Source organism: Glycine soja, unplaced genomic scaffold, assembly GCF_004193775.1.
Source record: "Glycine soja cultivar W05 unplaced genomic scaffold, ASM419377v2 tig00103987_1_pilon, whole genome shotgun sequence".
In the NCBI taxonomy this organism is placed as follows: Eukaryota; Viridiplantae; Streptophyta; class Magnoliopsida; order Fabales; family Fabaceae; genus Glycine; species Glycine soja.
The window spans coordinates 1-17466 of NW_021144375.1; the positions used below are offsets into that span (position 1 = coordinate 1).

The 17466-nt window shown below is 35.0% G+C and overlaps 2 protein-coding genes across 2 annotated transcripts; both read left to right on the forward strand.

Annotated features, from left to right (window-relative positions):
- The first annotated feature begins 7491 nt into the window (after positions 1-7491).
- LOC114404454 lies at positions 7492-8322 on the forward strand. Its single transcript, XM_028367395.1, has one exon. The coding sequence runs from the start codon at positions 7492-7494 to the stop codon at positions 8320-8322; it is 831 nt and encodes a 276-aa protein (XP_028223196.1).
- An 8-nt stretch (positions 8323-8330) lies between these two features.
- On the forward strand, positions 8331-10684 carry LOC114404455. Its single transcript, XM_028367396.1, has 2 exons — positions 8331-8973; positions 9141-10684. Exons 1-2 carry the CDS (start codon positions 8331-8333, stop codon positions 10682-10684), a joined length of 2187 nt encoding a protein of 728 aa, XP_028223197.1.
- Positions 10685-17466: the final 6782 nt, after the last annotated feature.

Genomic DNA, 17466 nt, shown 5'->3' on the forward strand with positions numbered 1-17466 from the left:
TAAGGTTGCATATTTATCTTCTCATTAATTAGAAGCAAAGAACAATTGCAACCTATAAAAAACTGCATTTTTATTCATTTACTCCACCCTCCCCATCATTTCCACTATCATTTCCCTTTTTTTTTTCATACCAAGAATTTAATGTGAACAATATAATACATGTACATTTTTCTTTACTAGAACTGGTTTCACACAGCCCTTGATAAGTCCAGAACTGGTTTCTTATGTATTTTAACAACTCTTATCTGTGTCATGCACTCAGATTTTGACACCCCAAATTCCACCCTTTTTTTCTTACGTAATGTAATTAAAAAAATAATCATACATTTTTTTTATGATTAAAAATAATTGTAGGTGAATCATTTTTCATTTTAAATACATCATCAATATTTTTTTGCTATCACATTATAAATTTTATTATATTTATATTTTTTATTTCTTTTTTATTTTCTCTCTAAGTGTAGGATAATATATGGAGTATTTATGAAACATTTTCTTAAAAAAAAAAGTTTTCACTGTGAGTTTTTTATTCTTCCGACCCAATTTTTTCAACACTTGCCTTGCCATCTTCATATATATAGACCCCATAACTCCTCTCTCACACACTCTTTAGGCTCCTTTATAGCTGTTTTGTTCCCTCTGCAAGAGAAAAAAGCAAAAAATTAAACATAGAAAATAAAGATATTCCTCTGGTCAGTTTAAAGAAAGAAAAACATCTCTTCTTGGGTCACTCAAATTTTTCTCTCTTCTCTGTGCATCATCACTTTGGAATTGCTTGGTTTCCACTTCTTTTTGTTCCTTCTGCTTCTGCAGGAGATTGACACACACTCACACACATATATATATTCTCTCTTCCTCTATTATGTGAAAGCCCAACATCATCCAGTTTTATGCAATTTTTCTGCTTTTGTATCTCTTTCCTCCATTCAAGGTCATGGACATTCTCTTCTGTTTTCACATGCATACACCTGTAATACATGTAATGTAACACACATAAGCATGATGAAATTTGCATGACCAAGTCTAAAGCAAGTTCTAGTCAATGCACTAGTGTTATCAAATTGTCATCCTCATTAGCATCTTCTCTGCCCAGAAGGCCAATTTCTACTTATATTTCAAATTATTTGTACCCCTAAAAGAGAAGGTCTTTAGTTTCTTCTACATTCTTTGTGAAAGGAAAAATCTAATTATGTCATATTTCTCCATTCCTGTTCAGCGAGTCTATGCTAATTGCTAAACATATATATTTCCAATGAGTGTTTTTTTTGTTGTCAAGCCAATAAGTACTTGGTTTGTATTCCATGGACCGTCCTTACCTATGGCCTAAATAAAGCTATTTTTACAAATTGTGTTGCTTTGCTGCTGCTTGAAGATAACCTTGAGGTCTTTCCACCAAGGAGAGTCTAAACTGCAGTTCCTATGAGAAATCAAATCCCTCCAACCACCATATCTACACAATAGAATTGTGGCCCACAACTGATTCTGATTATTTGCCAACTCCCACCCCCATTTAGCAAGCAAAGCCTCGTTGAATTTAATCAAATCTTTGATCCCTAACCCACCTTTACTCTTAGGTAGGCAGACTATGTCCCACCTCACCCAAGGAATCTTAATGGAGTCTTGGAGGCTGCCCCATCAAAAATTCCTTTGTATAGATGTAATCTTTTGCACCACAAGCTTAGGAATCTTGAAGAAGGATAGCAAATAAATGGGTAAGGCTGTTAAGACTGAATTAATGAGGGTTATTCTACCCCCCATTGATAGATTTCTTTGCTTCCATTTTGTAAGTTTAGCCTCGCATTTGCTAATAATGGGTTGGCACACAGACCTATTTTTAGAGCTGACCCCTACAGGAATTCCAAGGTAAGACAATGGAATATCCATTTGACTACAATTGAGAGAAGATGCTGCCTCCCTACACCAGTCCTCGGATTTGCCCAAACACCCAAATTTTCTCTTATTGTAGTTTATCTTAAGACCAGAGACCAATTCAAAGCTTTTCAGGATACACTTTAGAATTTTCCCCGTATCTTCTCCATATGCAATGGCCACCTTCACGATTTGAAATCAAATAAAGATTGGTTGGTGGTGCTTTCTCTTGTGTCCAGCAATTTCTTTGGAAGAACATGAAAATTTTAGATTTTAAAATATATAATATTTAAGTGATTTTTTTTTTGCTTTTTTATATTTACAAAAAAATTATTTATTGATTGAAATTCAAAGTGAGGTCTATTTAATAACCTTCTCATGTGTAGAGATATTCATTTTAGTAGACATGTTTGTCACATGTGTTTCTACTTGATTAATTTATAATATGTAATTTCTATTTTTTAATGTGTTGATTAATAACAATGAAATTTTTTTTATAGTTTTTAATTTTAATATACTTACAACAAGCAATATTAATATCATTAGAAACCCTCAATGAAAGACTGATTGAATTTTTTCGAAAAATATCATTTTTGTAGATATTTATTACAATTAATATATTTTTTCTATGATCAATTAATGTTGTATGATTATGTTAAGAAAAAAAAATACTTATGTTACAAAATATAACAATTAGTATGTTTTTCTCTCGCAAGTACAAGATACTGCTAATAAACACCTTAAGCAACTCTTGTAACAAAATTACTAATGAAATATGAATTGTCTATTAAAGAATAAAAGATTAATTATTTAATTTTAAATAATATTTAATTTTAATAGTTTTCATATAATTAATTGTTATTTATATTTACATATTATTCAAAATATTATTATAAATTTTAAATATCATAAATTAATTAAATCATACAAGTGAAGGAAATTTACTATTTTGGCTTTTGATTTGTAATAAATATTTCATTTTTCTCTTCGGTCTCTAATGAATTTTTGGTTTACGCTGAGTCGTTACTAAAATAACAATTTTATATTTTATTTTTGATATTTTGTTTTAGTCTCTCATAAATTAGTTAATTTGTATATACTCCATAATAAAATAATAATTTTTTTTTAGTGTCGACTAATAACAAATAATTTTTTTTATTAAGGAGTAAATACAAAATTTACTAATTTATTAGGAACTAAGAATAAGTGTTAAGGGTCAAAATAAAATTATTTTTTTTCATTAAGAACTCAACGCAAAATACAAATTTATTAAAGAGTAAACGCAAAATCAGATATTTATCAGGAATCAAAAATATATTTAAGCCTACTATTTTTACTCACAATCATTTAAAAATAGCTCTCCCACTAGATATATTCCTTACAACATTTTTAATATTATTTAAAATTATTTATTTCCCAATTATTAATAATTTAAATAATTGAAACAAAATATAAAATTTCAATTTGAAAATTTTTAGTTATTGAGGGGCATAAACAACGTAATTCTTAATGATTTTCTTTATTATTGTTATTTATATATTAAAATTTATTTTGGTGAATAGCTCTACTTTACTATTTTCCTTTTCTTTAAATATTTAACGAGAAATTTATATAAACAGGAAATAATGTAAACAGTGACTATGGTCTATTCTTGTCTGCTTACATGAGTTGAAATCTCACTATATTCTTAGTTGTCATGGACTCATCGCGAAGATGGGATAATGCAGTGTGTTTTAGCATAAATGATAGGAGGTTTGCACTGCAAACTTTTAGTTTCTAGTTAATTATTTTCTTGGTGCAAATTATGTCTTCGTAGCATACTAGTCCACTAGAAATCATTAGAGGACGAGTCTTGAGAAAGCCACATGCTGAGATGGTTACCTTGTATTGAATTTGGAGTTTCTTTCTTACCTTATTCCTCCAACTTGCTGCAGCAATCACTCCTAAGCACTTCTTTTTCTTCATTCCATTCTTTACATTTTCAAGTATGAATCTCTCAGCTTTACATCCAGTGAGGATCACTGCACCATTGCCTACAGAATCAACCAACCAAGTGGAGTCAGTTCCCTTCTTATCTCCTGTTCTGCAACCATAACAACATGAACCACAATAGTCATCTGCTGAGGAATTTATAGCCACAGACTCTACTTTGAAGCCCATTTTCTCACATCCTTGTATGAGAATTTGGTTCAGAAAGCTTTCATTGTTGCACTTTTCTGTTACACCAATCCTTCTTTGTATGATGCAATCAAATTTTATAATCTCTACAGGCTGATATTACTAATCAAGGAAAAATAGACATTCCTTGGTTTCTAATTTCATTCATTTGTTAGAGTTTTTTCCCAATATCTAAGGGGGTGTTTGTTCCAAGGTTTCTAATTACATTCCTTGGATTCTTATTTTTGGTGGCATTACTATGAGCAAGAACTCCATTCTCTGGTATTTTAGGAAAAAAAAACCATTTGCTTAGTGTACCGTCCAGATATGTCTTGACTAACCATGATGTGGCCCTTTATGAAGCTCCATCTGTGTTCAGAGATTCAAGGACTGTGTACCATGGCACTCGGATATAACTCAGTCAATCCTGATGTGCCCCCCTATCAGGCTCCATTGCCTCTGTTGAGTGAACAGCTTGGGCCTTTGCATCATCTGGATATAGAATCCAACATGTTGTACTCAACCTCAACCCATCCCGTTGCACATTCACTTCTCTACCCCTCCAGCCTGATAAATGTTTCTGCCCTATTAAAAAAACAAATTGACCTCTAATTCCATATGAACAATAGGTTGATTTTCAAAAATATCCCTAAGTCAATCAAACCAATACCTCCCACCAATTGATATCAGGACTGGTCACAATTTAAGATCCCATTAAATTTTCCATCAATATACCACCAGTTTAACCCCATCACAAAGAACCTTCACCCTTTAGACTCAGGCTAGGCTAGTGCAAGCTCCCTTTCTGGGCTAATATGGTCAATGAGAGTTGTATGCATCATTATCAATTCCTGAATACAGATGCAGAGCATTTCACCCCAAAACTGGTATAGTAGGATAGTAGATAGTGGAATAACCACTATTATGAAATTTATACATATAAATTAAGTAATTTATATTACATTATATGCTTAATCATATTAAAAATTTACACAAATAGTTTCTTTTAATTTTTTTTTTGTCAGCAAACATAGATATGATATATTAATAATGAGTACCAGTGGTATTGAAGTTACAAATTTTAGGGGCCAGCTGGTTCCTATGATTATTAGTAGGAACAAAGCCAGCACCATAGCACCCTGCTACCTAACCCATGCTACAAAAGTCCAGCCCCCACACTCCCAAGCTAAGTATAGAAACCTAGTGTTACATTGGAAGAACATTGATTAAAGTGAAGTGTAAAATCTTTCTCGTTGGACTTGAGCCATGACCAAAGTAAAAGCAGAGCATCATCCAAATGCTAGCTGTAATTTGTAGATGCCAAGATATGATGTTGTGATATCAGATTCAATAAAGGAAAGCAAAATCTAAGTACATGTCAAATGAAACAGGGCAAGGGCATAGAGATTCCATCCAAATGCTAGGACAATAATTTCTACAATACAAATCAGATCATATTAGAACATTTCCATTTCAAAATTTACACTAATTGTTTTTTTGGAGCCATTTATTAATTATATATTCCTGTCTTGCAATGATGATTTCAGCTTTATATAGCTAGAAAGAATATGATGTAGTGAAGACCTTCTTCCATCATTTGAGCTTTATATATGACTGTTGGAACTCTGTCTTCACTGCTTTCTTTAGTAAATGCCTTGCAATTTAATTCTGTATCATATCAAGTTGATTGCCACAAATTATTTTCTACATATTACACAAATGTTTGTCATAGAAGCGGTTGATTGACCAAAGTGTTATTATTTTTCAGGCTGAATCAGGCACCAAAGAATCACCAAAGAACTCCTTTCATTATTTGGAGGTGTGTTTATTGTTTCTAGTAATAGTTTAAAATATGTTTTTGAAATTCCACAAATCACAAACATGTATGATGCCTGAAAGCATGTATTCGTTTAATGCCTTCATATTCATGCCGTGTAATTGTTCTTTTGAGCTGTCTAGTATGATGTTTATTATGTATTTTTGTGCCAATATCATACAATTACGAGAGTACCATAGGTACTATAGGAACAAGTATAAATTAACCCCAATTGTGGTTGAATTTGAGGATGGTATTGTGGACCAGCTACACCCCATAACTTAATTACATGTATGTTGCACCTCTTGGAAGAGGTGTCAGCATTTACCCTTCCTTTGTTGTTTTTTTTGCAAGGCAAAAAGCAAATATATTATGTATAAAATTCAGTACTAGGTGTACTGAAATATTCTACAATAAATCTCTTCATCTCCGCCTTTTTATGTCCTTACCCGACCACCCCCAGAACATGTATTGCAAGGTGTTCAAATTTCTCGAGTCCCGTTGCATGCACACCATGTCATTGACCGCTGGAAGATGGCTAATGGAGTTGTCGTTCATGAGACAACCTGGTGTTGACCTCCACATGCAACTGCTACATATGGATGGTGTAGTCCCTGGTGTAGTCCTTCTCTGCACATTTTAACAAAGACCAAGTGTGGAACAAGGTATCATCGATAACCTTTTCAGGATCAAACGGGTGGTTCTTGAAAATCATAGCATTTCTATGATGCCAGACGAAGAAGGATAGAGCTAACCACAGAAATTTCCATCTGTTGTTTATACTAGCTTTGTTGTTCCATTGAGTGAATTGCAAAAAGTGGTTCTTTGGGTCTGTGGAAAAAGGACCCACTCTATTAACCCATCTCAAAGGCTCCCACCAAAGTCTCCTTGTCATTGTAGAGTTGCAAATAACATGTATGTGACCAGAATGAATCTCATCTACAAAGTCAGCTGCCATTTGTATTTCATAGTCAAAAAAGTCCCTTCTCCAAGATAACTTCCATTCCCATCTGCCGTCCACAAATTCTCCCATAGAATTAATTAGAAAATTCTGCTGTTTACTTATTACATATAATTGGGGATACTTTCGTTGGATATTACAGTTGTCCTGCAGCCATAAATCGTTCCGCAAACTAATATTGGACCCCGTACCCACCCTCCACTTTAAATTATCATTAAAGCAGTTATTGTGTTGCTGCTGAAAGATACTCTTTAAATCCTGCCACCATTAGGAAGTGAAATTTCTTCTACCACCAGAAATCAACTACTTTGACATAGATTATTTTTCCCAAATTCAGCTGATTTGATTTTATAAATGTTTAAAAAATGATGTTGAATTTCAATTGCACCACTTTCGTCATTAAATTTCGATGTTGTCGTTTGTGCAGTTTTTCTTCATTTTTTCTTATAAGCATTGGTAATAGAGGCCAACAAACTGAAAAATGCCGAATCCCTTGAAACAGCCATGCACCATTTTTCTTGTTAGCATTGCTGGTCCAACTAACTGCAATTGCTAATGTGTTTTCCACTGCAGCGTTTTGTACAAAAGGTGCAGTTCTGGTGTGTTTTCTACTACAATTGGTGCTCTATGCTTGTGATGCATGTCAAGTAACCCCTAAGCCACTAACGTTTGACATAGAAGGTGTAACATGGATCGAAGTTGGATGAACGCATCACGTATAACTGAAGAGTACGAGAATGGTGTTGAAGAGTTTTTGCTGTTTGCTCAAAGTAAAGCGCAACCTATGTGGGGAAAATTTTTTTGTCCATGTGTGAAGTGTGGAAATGGGAGGCGCCAAACAATTGATGACATAAGAACTCATCTTATTTGTGAGGGAATAATTCGTAGCTACACAAAGTGGATATGGCATGGGGAATCCCTCGATACAGCTGACATGTCACAGGCTGACGATGTTACTACAGACAGCGGAAATCCTATAGAAGAAATGATTTGTGATCTTGGGCAAGAGGGGTTTGAAGAGGCACATGCAGCGTTGTATGACAACATAGAAGTTGATTCAAAAATGCCTTTGTATTCCGGCTGCATATCTTTCACAAAATTGTCAGCTGTGTTAGCTCTGGTTAACTTGAAGGCTCGATTTGGGTGGAGTGACAAGAGTTTTAGTGAGTTGCTGATGTTGTTGACAAACATGCTTCCTGCTGATAACATCTTGCCAAAGAATCACTACCAAGCAAAGAAGATTTTATGTCCAGTTGGGATGCAGTACGAAAAAATTCATGCATGTTGTAATGACTGCATTTTGTACAGAGATGATTTTGCTGAACTAGATTACTGTCCTGTGTGTGGGGTTTCTCGGTACAGACCGACCAACGGAGATTCTACTGTACTAGTCTCAGACGCCGACCGCCGTCCAACAAAGGTGTGTTGGTATCTCCCAATAATACCAAGGTTTAAACGGTTGTTTGCTAATGGGGAAGATGCAAAGAACCTTATATGGCATGCAAATACTAGAAAATAGATGGATTGATGCGACATCCTGCAGATAGCCCGCAATGGAAGGCAATTGATCGTCTGTATCCTGAATTTGGGGCCGAGCCTAGAAATTTAAGGCTTGGTCTTGCAACGGACGGAATGAACCCATTTGGAACCTTAACTACTAACCATAGCTCGTGGCCCGTTTTGCTGTTCATTTATAATCTCCCTCCGTGGTTGTGCATGAAGCGAAAGTATGTTATGCTGAGTATGATGATAGCTGGTCCAAGACAACCAGGTAATGATATTGACGTATATCTAAGACCGTTAATTGACGATTTGCGGAAATTGTGGGATGAAGGGGTTGATGTATGGGACGCAAATTTGCAGCATGCTTTCAAGTTGCGTGCAATGGTTTTTTGTACCATCAATGACTTTCCAGCCTACGGAAATTTAAGTGGATATAGTGTCAAAGGACATCACGCATGTCCTATATGTGAGCAGAATACTAGTTTCCGCCAACTTAAACATGGAAAGAAGACTGTGTATACTAGGCATCGAAGATTTCTCAAACAGTATCATCCGTATCGACGCTTGAAGAAGGCATTCGATGGAAGTCAAGAACATGAAACCGCGCCAAATCCATTAACTGGTGATGAAGTATATCAGCGGGTCAAGGATGTCGTAAATATGTTCGGCAAGTCCCAAAAAAACCATCATCCACTTCAAACATGTGGAAAAAGAAGTCTATTTTCTTTGATCTTCCGTACTGGTCCGATCATCATGTTAGGCATTGTATAGACGTCATGCATGTCGAGAAAAATGTTTGTGATTCTTTAATTGGGACCCTCCTAAACATTAAAGGCAAGACAAAGGATGGTTTCAAGTGTCGTCAAGACTTGGTTGACATGGGTATACGTCAAGTGTTGCATCCTATCTCAAAAGGTAACAGGACATATCTGCCCCCAGCCTGTTACACAATGTCAACAGCTGAAAAGAGAAGTTTTTGTGAATGCTTGCGTAATATCAAAGTCCCACAAGGCTACTCTTCAAACATCAAGAGTCTTGTGTCTGTGAATGAGCTTAAGTTGGTTGGCTTGAAATCACATGATTGTCATGTGTTAATGCAACAACTTTTGCCTGTTGCAATCCGCGGAACATTGCCTGAGAAGGTCCGTGTTGCAATCAGTCGCTTGTGTTTCATTTTTAATGCTATATGTGCCAAGGTCATTGACCCTAAACAGTTGGATGCTTTGGAAGATGAGGTTGTCGTTGTCCTTTGTCAAATGGAGATGTTTTTCCCTCCTTCATTTTTTGACATTATGGTACACTTAGTTGTTCATCTGGTAAGGGAAATAAGGTGTTGTGGTCCTACGTATTTTAGATGGATGTATCCAGTTGAGCGGTACATGAAGGTCTTAAAGGGTTATACGAAGAATCGACATCGACCAGAGGCCTCAATAGTGGAAAGATACGTTGCTGAAGAATGCATTGAGTTTGCCTCACAGTACATTGACTCATTGAAACCTGTCGGTGTTCCTGTATCCCGGCATGACCAGCCAATAGCCGGCAAGGGTACTCGTGGATACAATGTTGTGACAATGACTAGACATGACGTGTCACAAGCACATTTGTATATATTAAACAACACAACAGAGGTGTTTCCGTACATAGAGGCTCACAAAAAACATGTTAGAGATAGTCACCCCAAAATGAACATGATGAGGGTATTGCAAGAGCACAACAAAACTTTCATAAATTGGTTTAGACAAACAATACTTGCTGATAAAAGTGTTTCCAGACGACTCACATTGTTAGCCATTGGCCCAAATTTGAATGTCCCTACATGGAAGGGGTATGACATTAACAATTATTCATTCTACACAAAGTCCCAAGATGATAAAAGTTCGGTACAAAACAGTGGGGTCTGTGTTGATGCTGATTCGGAGCACTTTTCCAGTACATCGGATAACAACCCCATTCGAGCATCCATGTCTTACTTTGGTGTCATTCAAGAAATTTGGGAGGTTGATTATACATCATTTAGAGTGCCTGTTTTTAAGTGTCAGTGGGTGAACGGGACAACGGGTGTGTTTCAAGATCCATTGGGATTTACTTTGGTAGACCTTAGTAAGGTGGCATATATAGACGAACCTTTCATTATGGCAGCACAAGCCAGACAAGTTTTCTATGTACAAGATCCATGTAATTCAAGTTTGTCTGTGGCTCTGCAAGGAAGACCAAGTGGAATGAATTACCATAATGATGAGTCAACCCTTGACATTGGTCAAATGTCTAGTTTTTCAAAACAATTGCCTTCAATGAATGAAGCTGATGAAGTGGATGATGGACATGCAAATCGTGTAGATCATGATGAAGGTCTATGGGAAAACATCCCTACAGGCTGAGTGCGAAAGTAATGCTTTGTTTAATGTGTAAATATAATGATTATGTTAGTATTACGCCTTTGCTTTTGTTAATGTCTAAATGTAATCGTTAATATTAATTGTGTATTTTATTTACAGGATCATGGCCACAGATCCGACGTCTCCTCCGCAGTCCGATGGTCAATCAAAGGCGACTTCCAAGAGGAGTAGAACAACGACACGACTGAGAACATTGACATTAAGAACCGTGGATCAGCCCAGACCGGCTGTTTATGTGGATCCCGCTACCGGGAGAGCATCCGGACCGATGCGTGAAAAGTTCCACAGCTACCTAGGCGTAGTGGCGCGAGAAAAGGTTCCCATTATCCACAATAATTGGAAAGACGTACCTGAAACGCTAAAGGAGATTGTGTGGAATGACATTCTAGTAAGTCCTTCATACCAATTACAATATTTGAATTAAGAATCAATTTTTCTGTTAAAAACATAATTGACTATAACAAATAGTTGTCCTTTATAATCTCTACATGTGTTTCATGCCCTTTATTTTAAATGACTTGTCCTTTATTTGAATAGTTAATCACTATCCTAGACTCCTATATTTGTAAAGAACAGCACAAGGGCAGTTTTTATTTTAAACATGAATATTAGTTAGTTAGATGAGGTTGAGAACAAATATTGTCAGATCAAAGTTAGAGACCAGAACAAATCATGTGTATAATAAGTTCACAAATTTAAATTGATAACTTAAACAAATGAAAATTGGCATGGGTTTTGTGTTAGGGAGCAGGGGTAGTATTTTTATCCTTAAATACTTAATAGGGTAATGCATATTATTTTTTATGCTAATGTAACCATAAGTTTGATTTTTATGTTATACTATTTTTGTATGGAATAAATTGATTTGTATCACTGTAAACATCCCAAATTTCCTAAAACTATGACAATAGCTGCCTACCCACTTGCACCGCCAAATAAAGCATTGCTTTCCAATCCACATAATCCAGTGGCCCTCCAAATATTATGATTAATAGGAACTTCTTTTCTTTTTTGTTTTTTACAAACACTTAGAATTATACAACTCAGTTAACACTTAATAGCATTTTTATCACCCATCTATTGTCTATAAAGCTTTTGCGATTCCAATGAGAGAATTGCATAAAATGATTTTTAGGTTCAATGGGGAAAGGGCCCACTCTATTGACCCATCTCAAAGCCTCCCACCATAAATTCCTAGTCATTCTGCATGAGAACATGATGTGGCCAATATCTTCCTCTTCACTATCACATAACGGGCACCTATACGAAGGCAAAGTGATGTGTCTCTTTCTCAGTTAGCCTTAGTAGGCAATCTGTTTCTGAAAATTCTCCAACAGAAGGCAATCTGTTTCTTTCGTAAAATTAGTCAATAATAATTTAATATGTAATTTCTATTTTTTAATGTGTTGATTAATAACAATGAAAATTCTCCAACAGAAGGCAATTGCTCTTGGGGGATTTTCAGATTCCAAATAATCTTAAAAGCTCTGTCGTCATTAACAGATCTGCCATCATTCTTGAGGATATTGTAGGCTGACTTTGTGGAATAGGCTCCACTAGGATCAACCTTCCAAATAAGGGAGTCCATACTGGTTGGGCAAATCTGGACAGCATCAATCTCAGCATCAATTTCTCCTCCATTGCATCCTCCATTCCCATTTATTATCAACAAGAATTCCATTAGGCTGATAGAAGAATCCTGCTGGTAGCTCACTTGATACAAAGTAGGGTATTTTTCTTGAAGAGTTAAATCATCCTCTCTCCATTTATCCTTCCAGAACCTGATTTTTGCCCCATTACCCAACTTCCAACACAAATTATAAAACAGCCTATTAGTGTGCTGCTGCTGGAAAATAGATTTTAAGTCCTTCCACCACTTAGAGAAAGCTGTGGAGTTTCTCCATGAATCAAAGCATTCCAGCCACCATACTTGGACATTACAATTCTGGGCCAAAAGTGATTCTGATTAGTCGCCAATTCCCAGCCCCATTTGCCCAGCAAGGCCTCATTACAATTCTTGGACATTTGAATCTGTTAAAATTTTATAAAACTGTAAATTATTTATAAAAAAACATCAAACAAACAAAACCCTGATTTTTTTTCTTATCGGTCTGAAAGAGCGGCGTGTGTTTGGTATGTCCTAGGGCCCAAGAATTTTTAGTTAAAATGAGTGTAACCCAGAACTTCCATCAATTTCACTAGACAGGCAAATCAGACAGTAGGTTGGCCCAATAATTTAAACTCCAAGTTCAAACCCAATGGCTTTTCATCTTAATGTCCCCACGTGGCTAAAACTTGTCAATTTAGGGGTAACAATCCTCCAGCAACACAGGATCTATATTTTGTAGCTACAACAAGCTCTTTTATATGAACCCTATAGATGTGTGTAGGGGAGAATTTCTTGCTACATGTTTAACATCAAATACTAGTTCTCCTAGTTTTATCCAGTTGTTTCTGGACCAATATGATCTTAACTGCTACTAACAAATACCTATTGACTTCCGATTGCAGTCGTTTTCTTTGATAGTTACTACTCATGCTATTATGCTTTAGGATATTGTAACAAATAGAAAAACTAATTTGTCCCAGGTCTATCAGAATTTATTTTATTTCTTAAGCATACGTCTCTGTTTAACAGCTATATAGCTCCAGCGAGAAAATATTTCAATCATCAACTTTCCTTTTCTTGTTTTTCGCAAATGAGTTAATTATATTTTCCTAAAATATTGTTTTTATTCACCTGGACTTTCAATTTATAAATTTTATTTTAAACTACTGAGTCTACTCTAGATATTCAACAACTAGGTACAATTAATATTTTAATAAGAATTTGAAAGATGAAACGAAGGGATAGAATAAGAGTTGGAGATAACTAATTCTGACCATGGATAGAGTGTGGATACAGGAAAGATAAAATATATATATTAAAGAGTACCAGAGGTACTAGATAAGGTACAAATTAGAGATCAGATTAGATTCCAGGTAGACCTAATTCTGACCATGGATAGAGTGTGGATACAGGAATGGTTATAATACACATATCAAGGTATTCTTAAAATCCTGCACTAAGATTGGTAGACCAGTGATTATGGTACTATCATGCAAGTACCCTTTGCACTATTAAAATCTTACTTTCAAACCTCTTAGCCTCTTATGTTTCAAAAATTAACTTTGTTTCTGCTCCCACATAATTTAATTTTAAGCTTGGCAAAAGTTCCTTGTATCTTGAATTCATTAGTCTGCTTCAAGTAAATTATGCAATCTGCTTCAGTAATTTAAGGATATGTTTTTGTTATCTGAGTCAAGGAAGCTAAAGTTTGCAAAACAAAAGTTTACTTCAGATCTTCTCTGGCTTCAAATGGTATAAGAGAACTTAGAGAACAAACATGAAATTAATCAAATAACAATTATTGAAAGGGCCTTCCTAAAATATTTCCCAAACAAGACTTCTTTGGCCTCTTCGAAGACATTATTTGGGTCAGCAAAGAAACAAATCCTTGTTTTATTATTTCTACTTTCTATACAATATTTCTAAGGTCATTGATATGTTTGAGAACACAAACTTCAAATTTTCAGGTGTCTCTACCTGCAATAGAAACATACAACATATTCATGTATACAACTCTAGTGTCTTATCTAAGCTCGAGTCACACCACATCATGGAGTTGCTTGCTGATTGATTTAACAGTTACTTGGTCATCCTCACCATATAGAATCCAGAAAGATTAGTCAAACCTAACTTCTGGTATATGAAATTTAGTATTGAACAGAATGTTAGAAACTAAAATCTTCATAGGGTGCAGAAGTTTATCAGTCTTATTTACAGTTTTCAGCCCTGTATTTACTGTTCCAATAGAACTTAAATCTTGCAGTTGCTGGGTGGGGTAGGACAATTTTTAGCATGCTAAAAATTCATGTCTACCAGTTTGTGCTGGGGACATCACAAATTCGTCTGCAGAATCCTTGGAAGCAGCATCTTTGTACGAGCAGGCAGCAATTATTTCCTTGTTTATTGTGCATGCACAATGTCAACAACTTTAACATAAAAGAGATGAAGAGGTAAGTTACAATTGCAAGTCTTAAGTTATTTCCTTGTTTAAATCACACCAAGCTTAATATTGTTAGGCTTCTTCCTTGTGTCAACTTGTCAAAAGGTGCCCTCTTAGGAACAAAGAGGATAGGCTTACAGGCATAAGTGTCCCTCACCTGAGAAGTGCTTCACAGGCAAATGCTCTTCCAGTCATTGGAGTCAATCTTGTAGAAAGCATAATACTCCTCCTTTGTGATCTCCTAAGGCTCTGTCATCCAAATGGCCTTATGCTTGTTCACAACGAGCATTCATGTGACACTTCCTTGCTGAGGAAAAAAAAATGTGACACTTCCTTAATCTTCTTTAAATTACTTTCTTCCTTCTCGTTCTCTTCGTCAACATCCTCCACCTAAGTACATTAAAAATTAGATATTGAAGTCAAATTGTAATTCAAAAAATACCAAAAAAAATAAATAAACGTTTTGAAGTACTTCTTTAGATGGTATTCCTTATGGTTCAAGTAGCAATAACGATGACAATTGTATGCATGTTTTGTTTGATATTGATTTCATTTTTTGCATAAAACAAAGAGGGGAACGAACAACAATTTGAAAGTTGTACATTCAGGAACTAAAGAATTCAAAATAGCTAGTAATAAGAGGGATTTGTTTTTGGGATTTTCTGAGCACCAAGAGCGGCTACGCAAGAAGCTTGCACTTGAGGAGGGAAGGATGTTTGCAGATAATGAACAACTTTCTTAACTACTTGTCCTTCAGACTTCCTGGTTCTTCTTGTTAATATGTACATCACAATAGTATAAGCTATGGCGTAAAAACATGGTCTATATTGACTTCTAAGATTGTTAGGGGTCAAAAAGACCATGTCCATAAGCCATAGCCTTATACTATTTATATTTACATATTACCAAAAGAAACAGTCAAATCTGAACGGCAAATAGTTAAGAAAGTTGTTCATTAGCTGCCAATATGCTTCCCTCCTCAAGTGCAAGCTTCTAGCGTACCCGCTATTGGTGCTCAGAAAATCCCAAAAACAAATCCCTCTTATTACTAGCTATTTTGAATTCTTTAGTTCCTGAATGTACAACCTTCAAATTGTTGCTCGTTCCCGTATTTGTTTTTTGCAAAAAAGAAAATTAATCTGAAACAATTCAGGCTGAATTGTTATCGTTATTATTACTCGAACCATAAGGAATAACAGCTAACAAGTAATTTAAAATGTAACTTTTAAATTATGTGGTATTTTTTTAATTACAATTTTACTTCAATATCTAATTTTGTTAATCTACTTAGGTCGTTTTTTAAATATAAATATGAATTTAAAGGTGATCTACTGATAATATAAAGTACTTGCTAATCACAAATTATGATACGTATCATTTTAAATTTTAACTTAATTTTATAAATATTAATAAATTTATAATAAGACAATTTTTAACATGTGCTGCAGTGATTCCTTTGACTTCACTATAATCTCCCTGACATAATTAAGAATTAGAATTAGACCTGGGCTGCAGTGATTCATTTGACTTCACTATAATCTCCCTTCTCAAGCCTTTGATTGTCTATGTTAACTTCTTTGCCTCTGATACTGTATAACTCTTCAACATGCCATTGCAGCAATTATTTTACCAGGCACATACATTTTTAATTACAATTCCTTTAATTTGTATAAGGATACAAAAATAAAACACGTGTAGCTGAATGGAAAATAAAAAATGAAGGAAGCATGAGACTGTCAAATATTATGTTTATACATAATATGTTTATATATGATAGCATGAGACTGTCAAAATAAGTAAAGGAAGCATGTACTTTAATGTATTATTTTTTTAAATCATTAGGCCTTAGTCTTAGCTTGTTTTCATTTGGCTTTATGGCTACTGCATAAGGAATGAGACACAGTCATATGAGTTCTTTGTCTGATTTGACAGTAGAGGATATGAACATATATATGGGTGCTTTATTGTGATATTATTCAATATATCAGTTTTTTTAATGTTCTGCCACTGCTATATCTAGTAGTATCTATTTTCATATCTAGGATGCCTTGAGGGTGTATTCTGATTTGGGGTTCAGCCGCAACTTGATGGACTTCATGGTTACCACTAAGGAGCCTGAATTTCTTAGAGATGTTGATGGGACGGAACATAGTTCTAATTCAGCTGAACAAGTATCTGGTAGCTCCAGCAGGTTTGGGAGTGGAAGATATTCCACATTTTAGGTCAGAGTGAGACTACTTCGAAACAGGATGGGGTTTCTGCTTCGAATTCGAAGAATTTTAATTCTGTTGCTACTAAGCTTATCTGGTTTGAAGTTAATTGCTGAGACATTTGATTGGAGTCATGATGCCTAGGCTTGTGAACTTTCCTTGCTTGCAAAATGTGTAGATTTGTTGTTAGTGCATTATTTGTGGATTTCAGATTCATTTTTAGGAAGTTTTTGGATTGAAGGGCACATTGCTTCTTGGTTGAATAACCTGTTTGTACATAGCTGAAATAAAATTTTCAATACTAGCACTACTGGTCCTTTTTTTGCAATTCTATTACCAGCTTTTGGTTTTTTTATGTGTCAATTTCTTGGCTTATTTTACCTAAGATTTTGAATTAATTTAAGACATGTTTCTTCGGAGATAATTAGGCACCAAACGTAAATACCTCTTACAGCATACATTAAGACCTTTTTTGTCGCCTTGTGAGAGATAAATACCTCTTCAT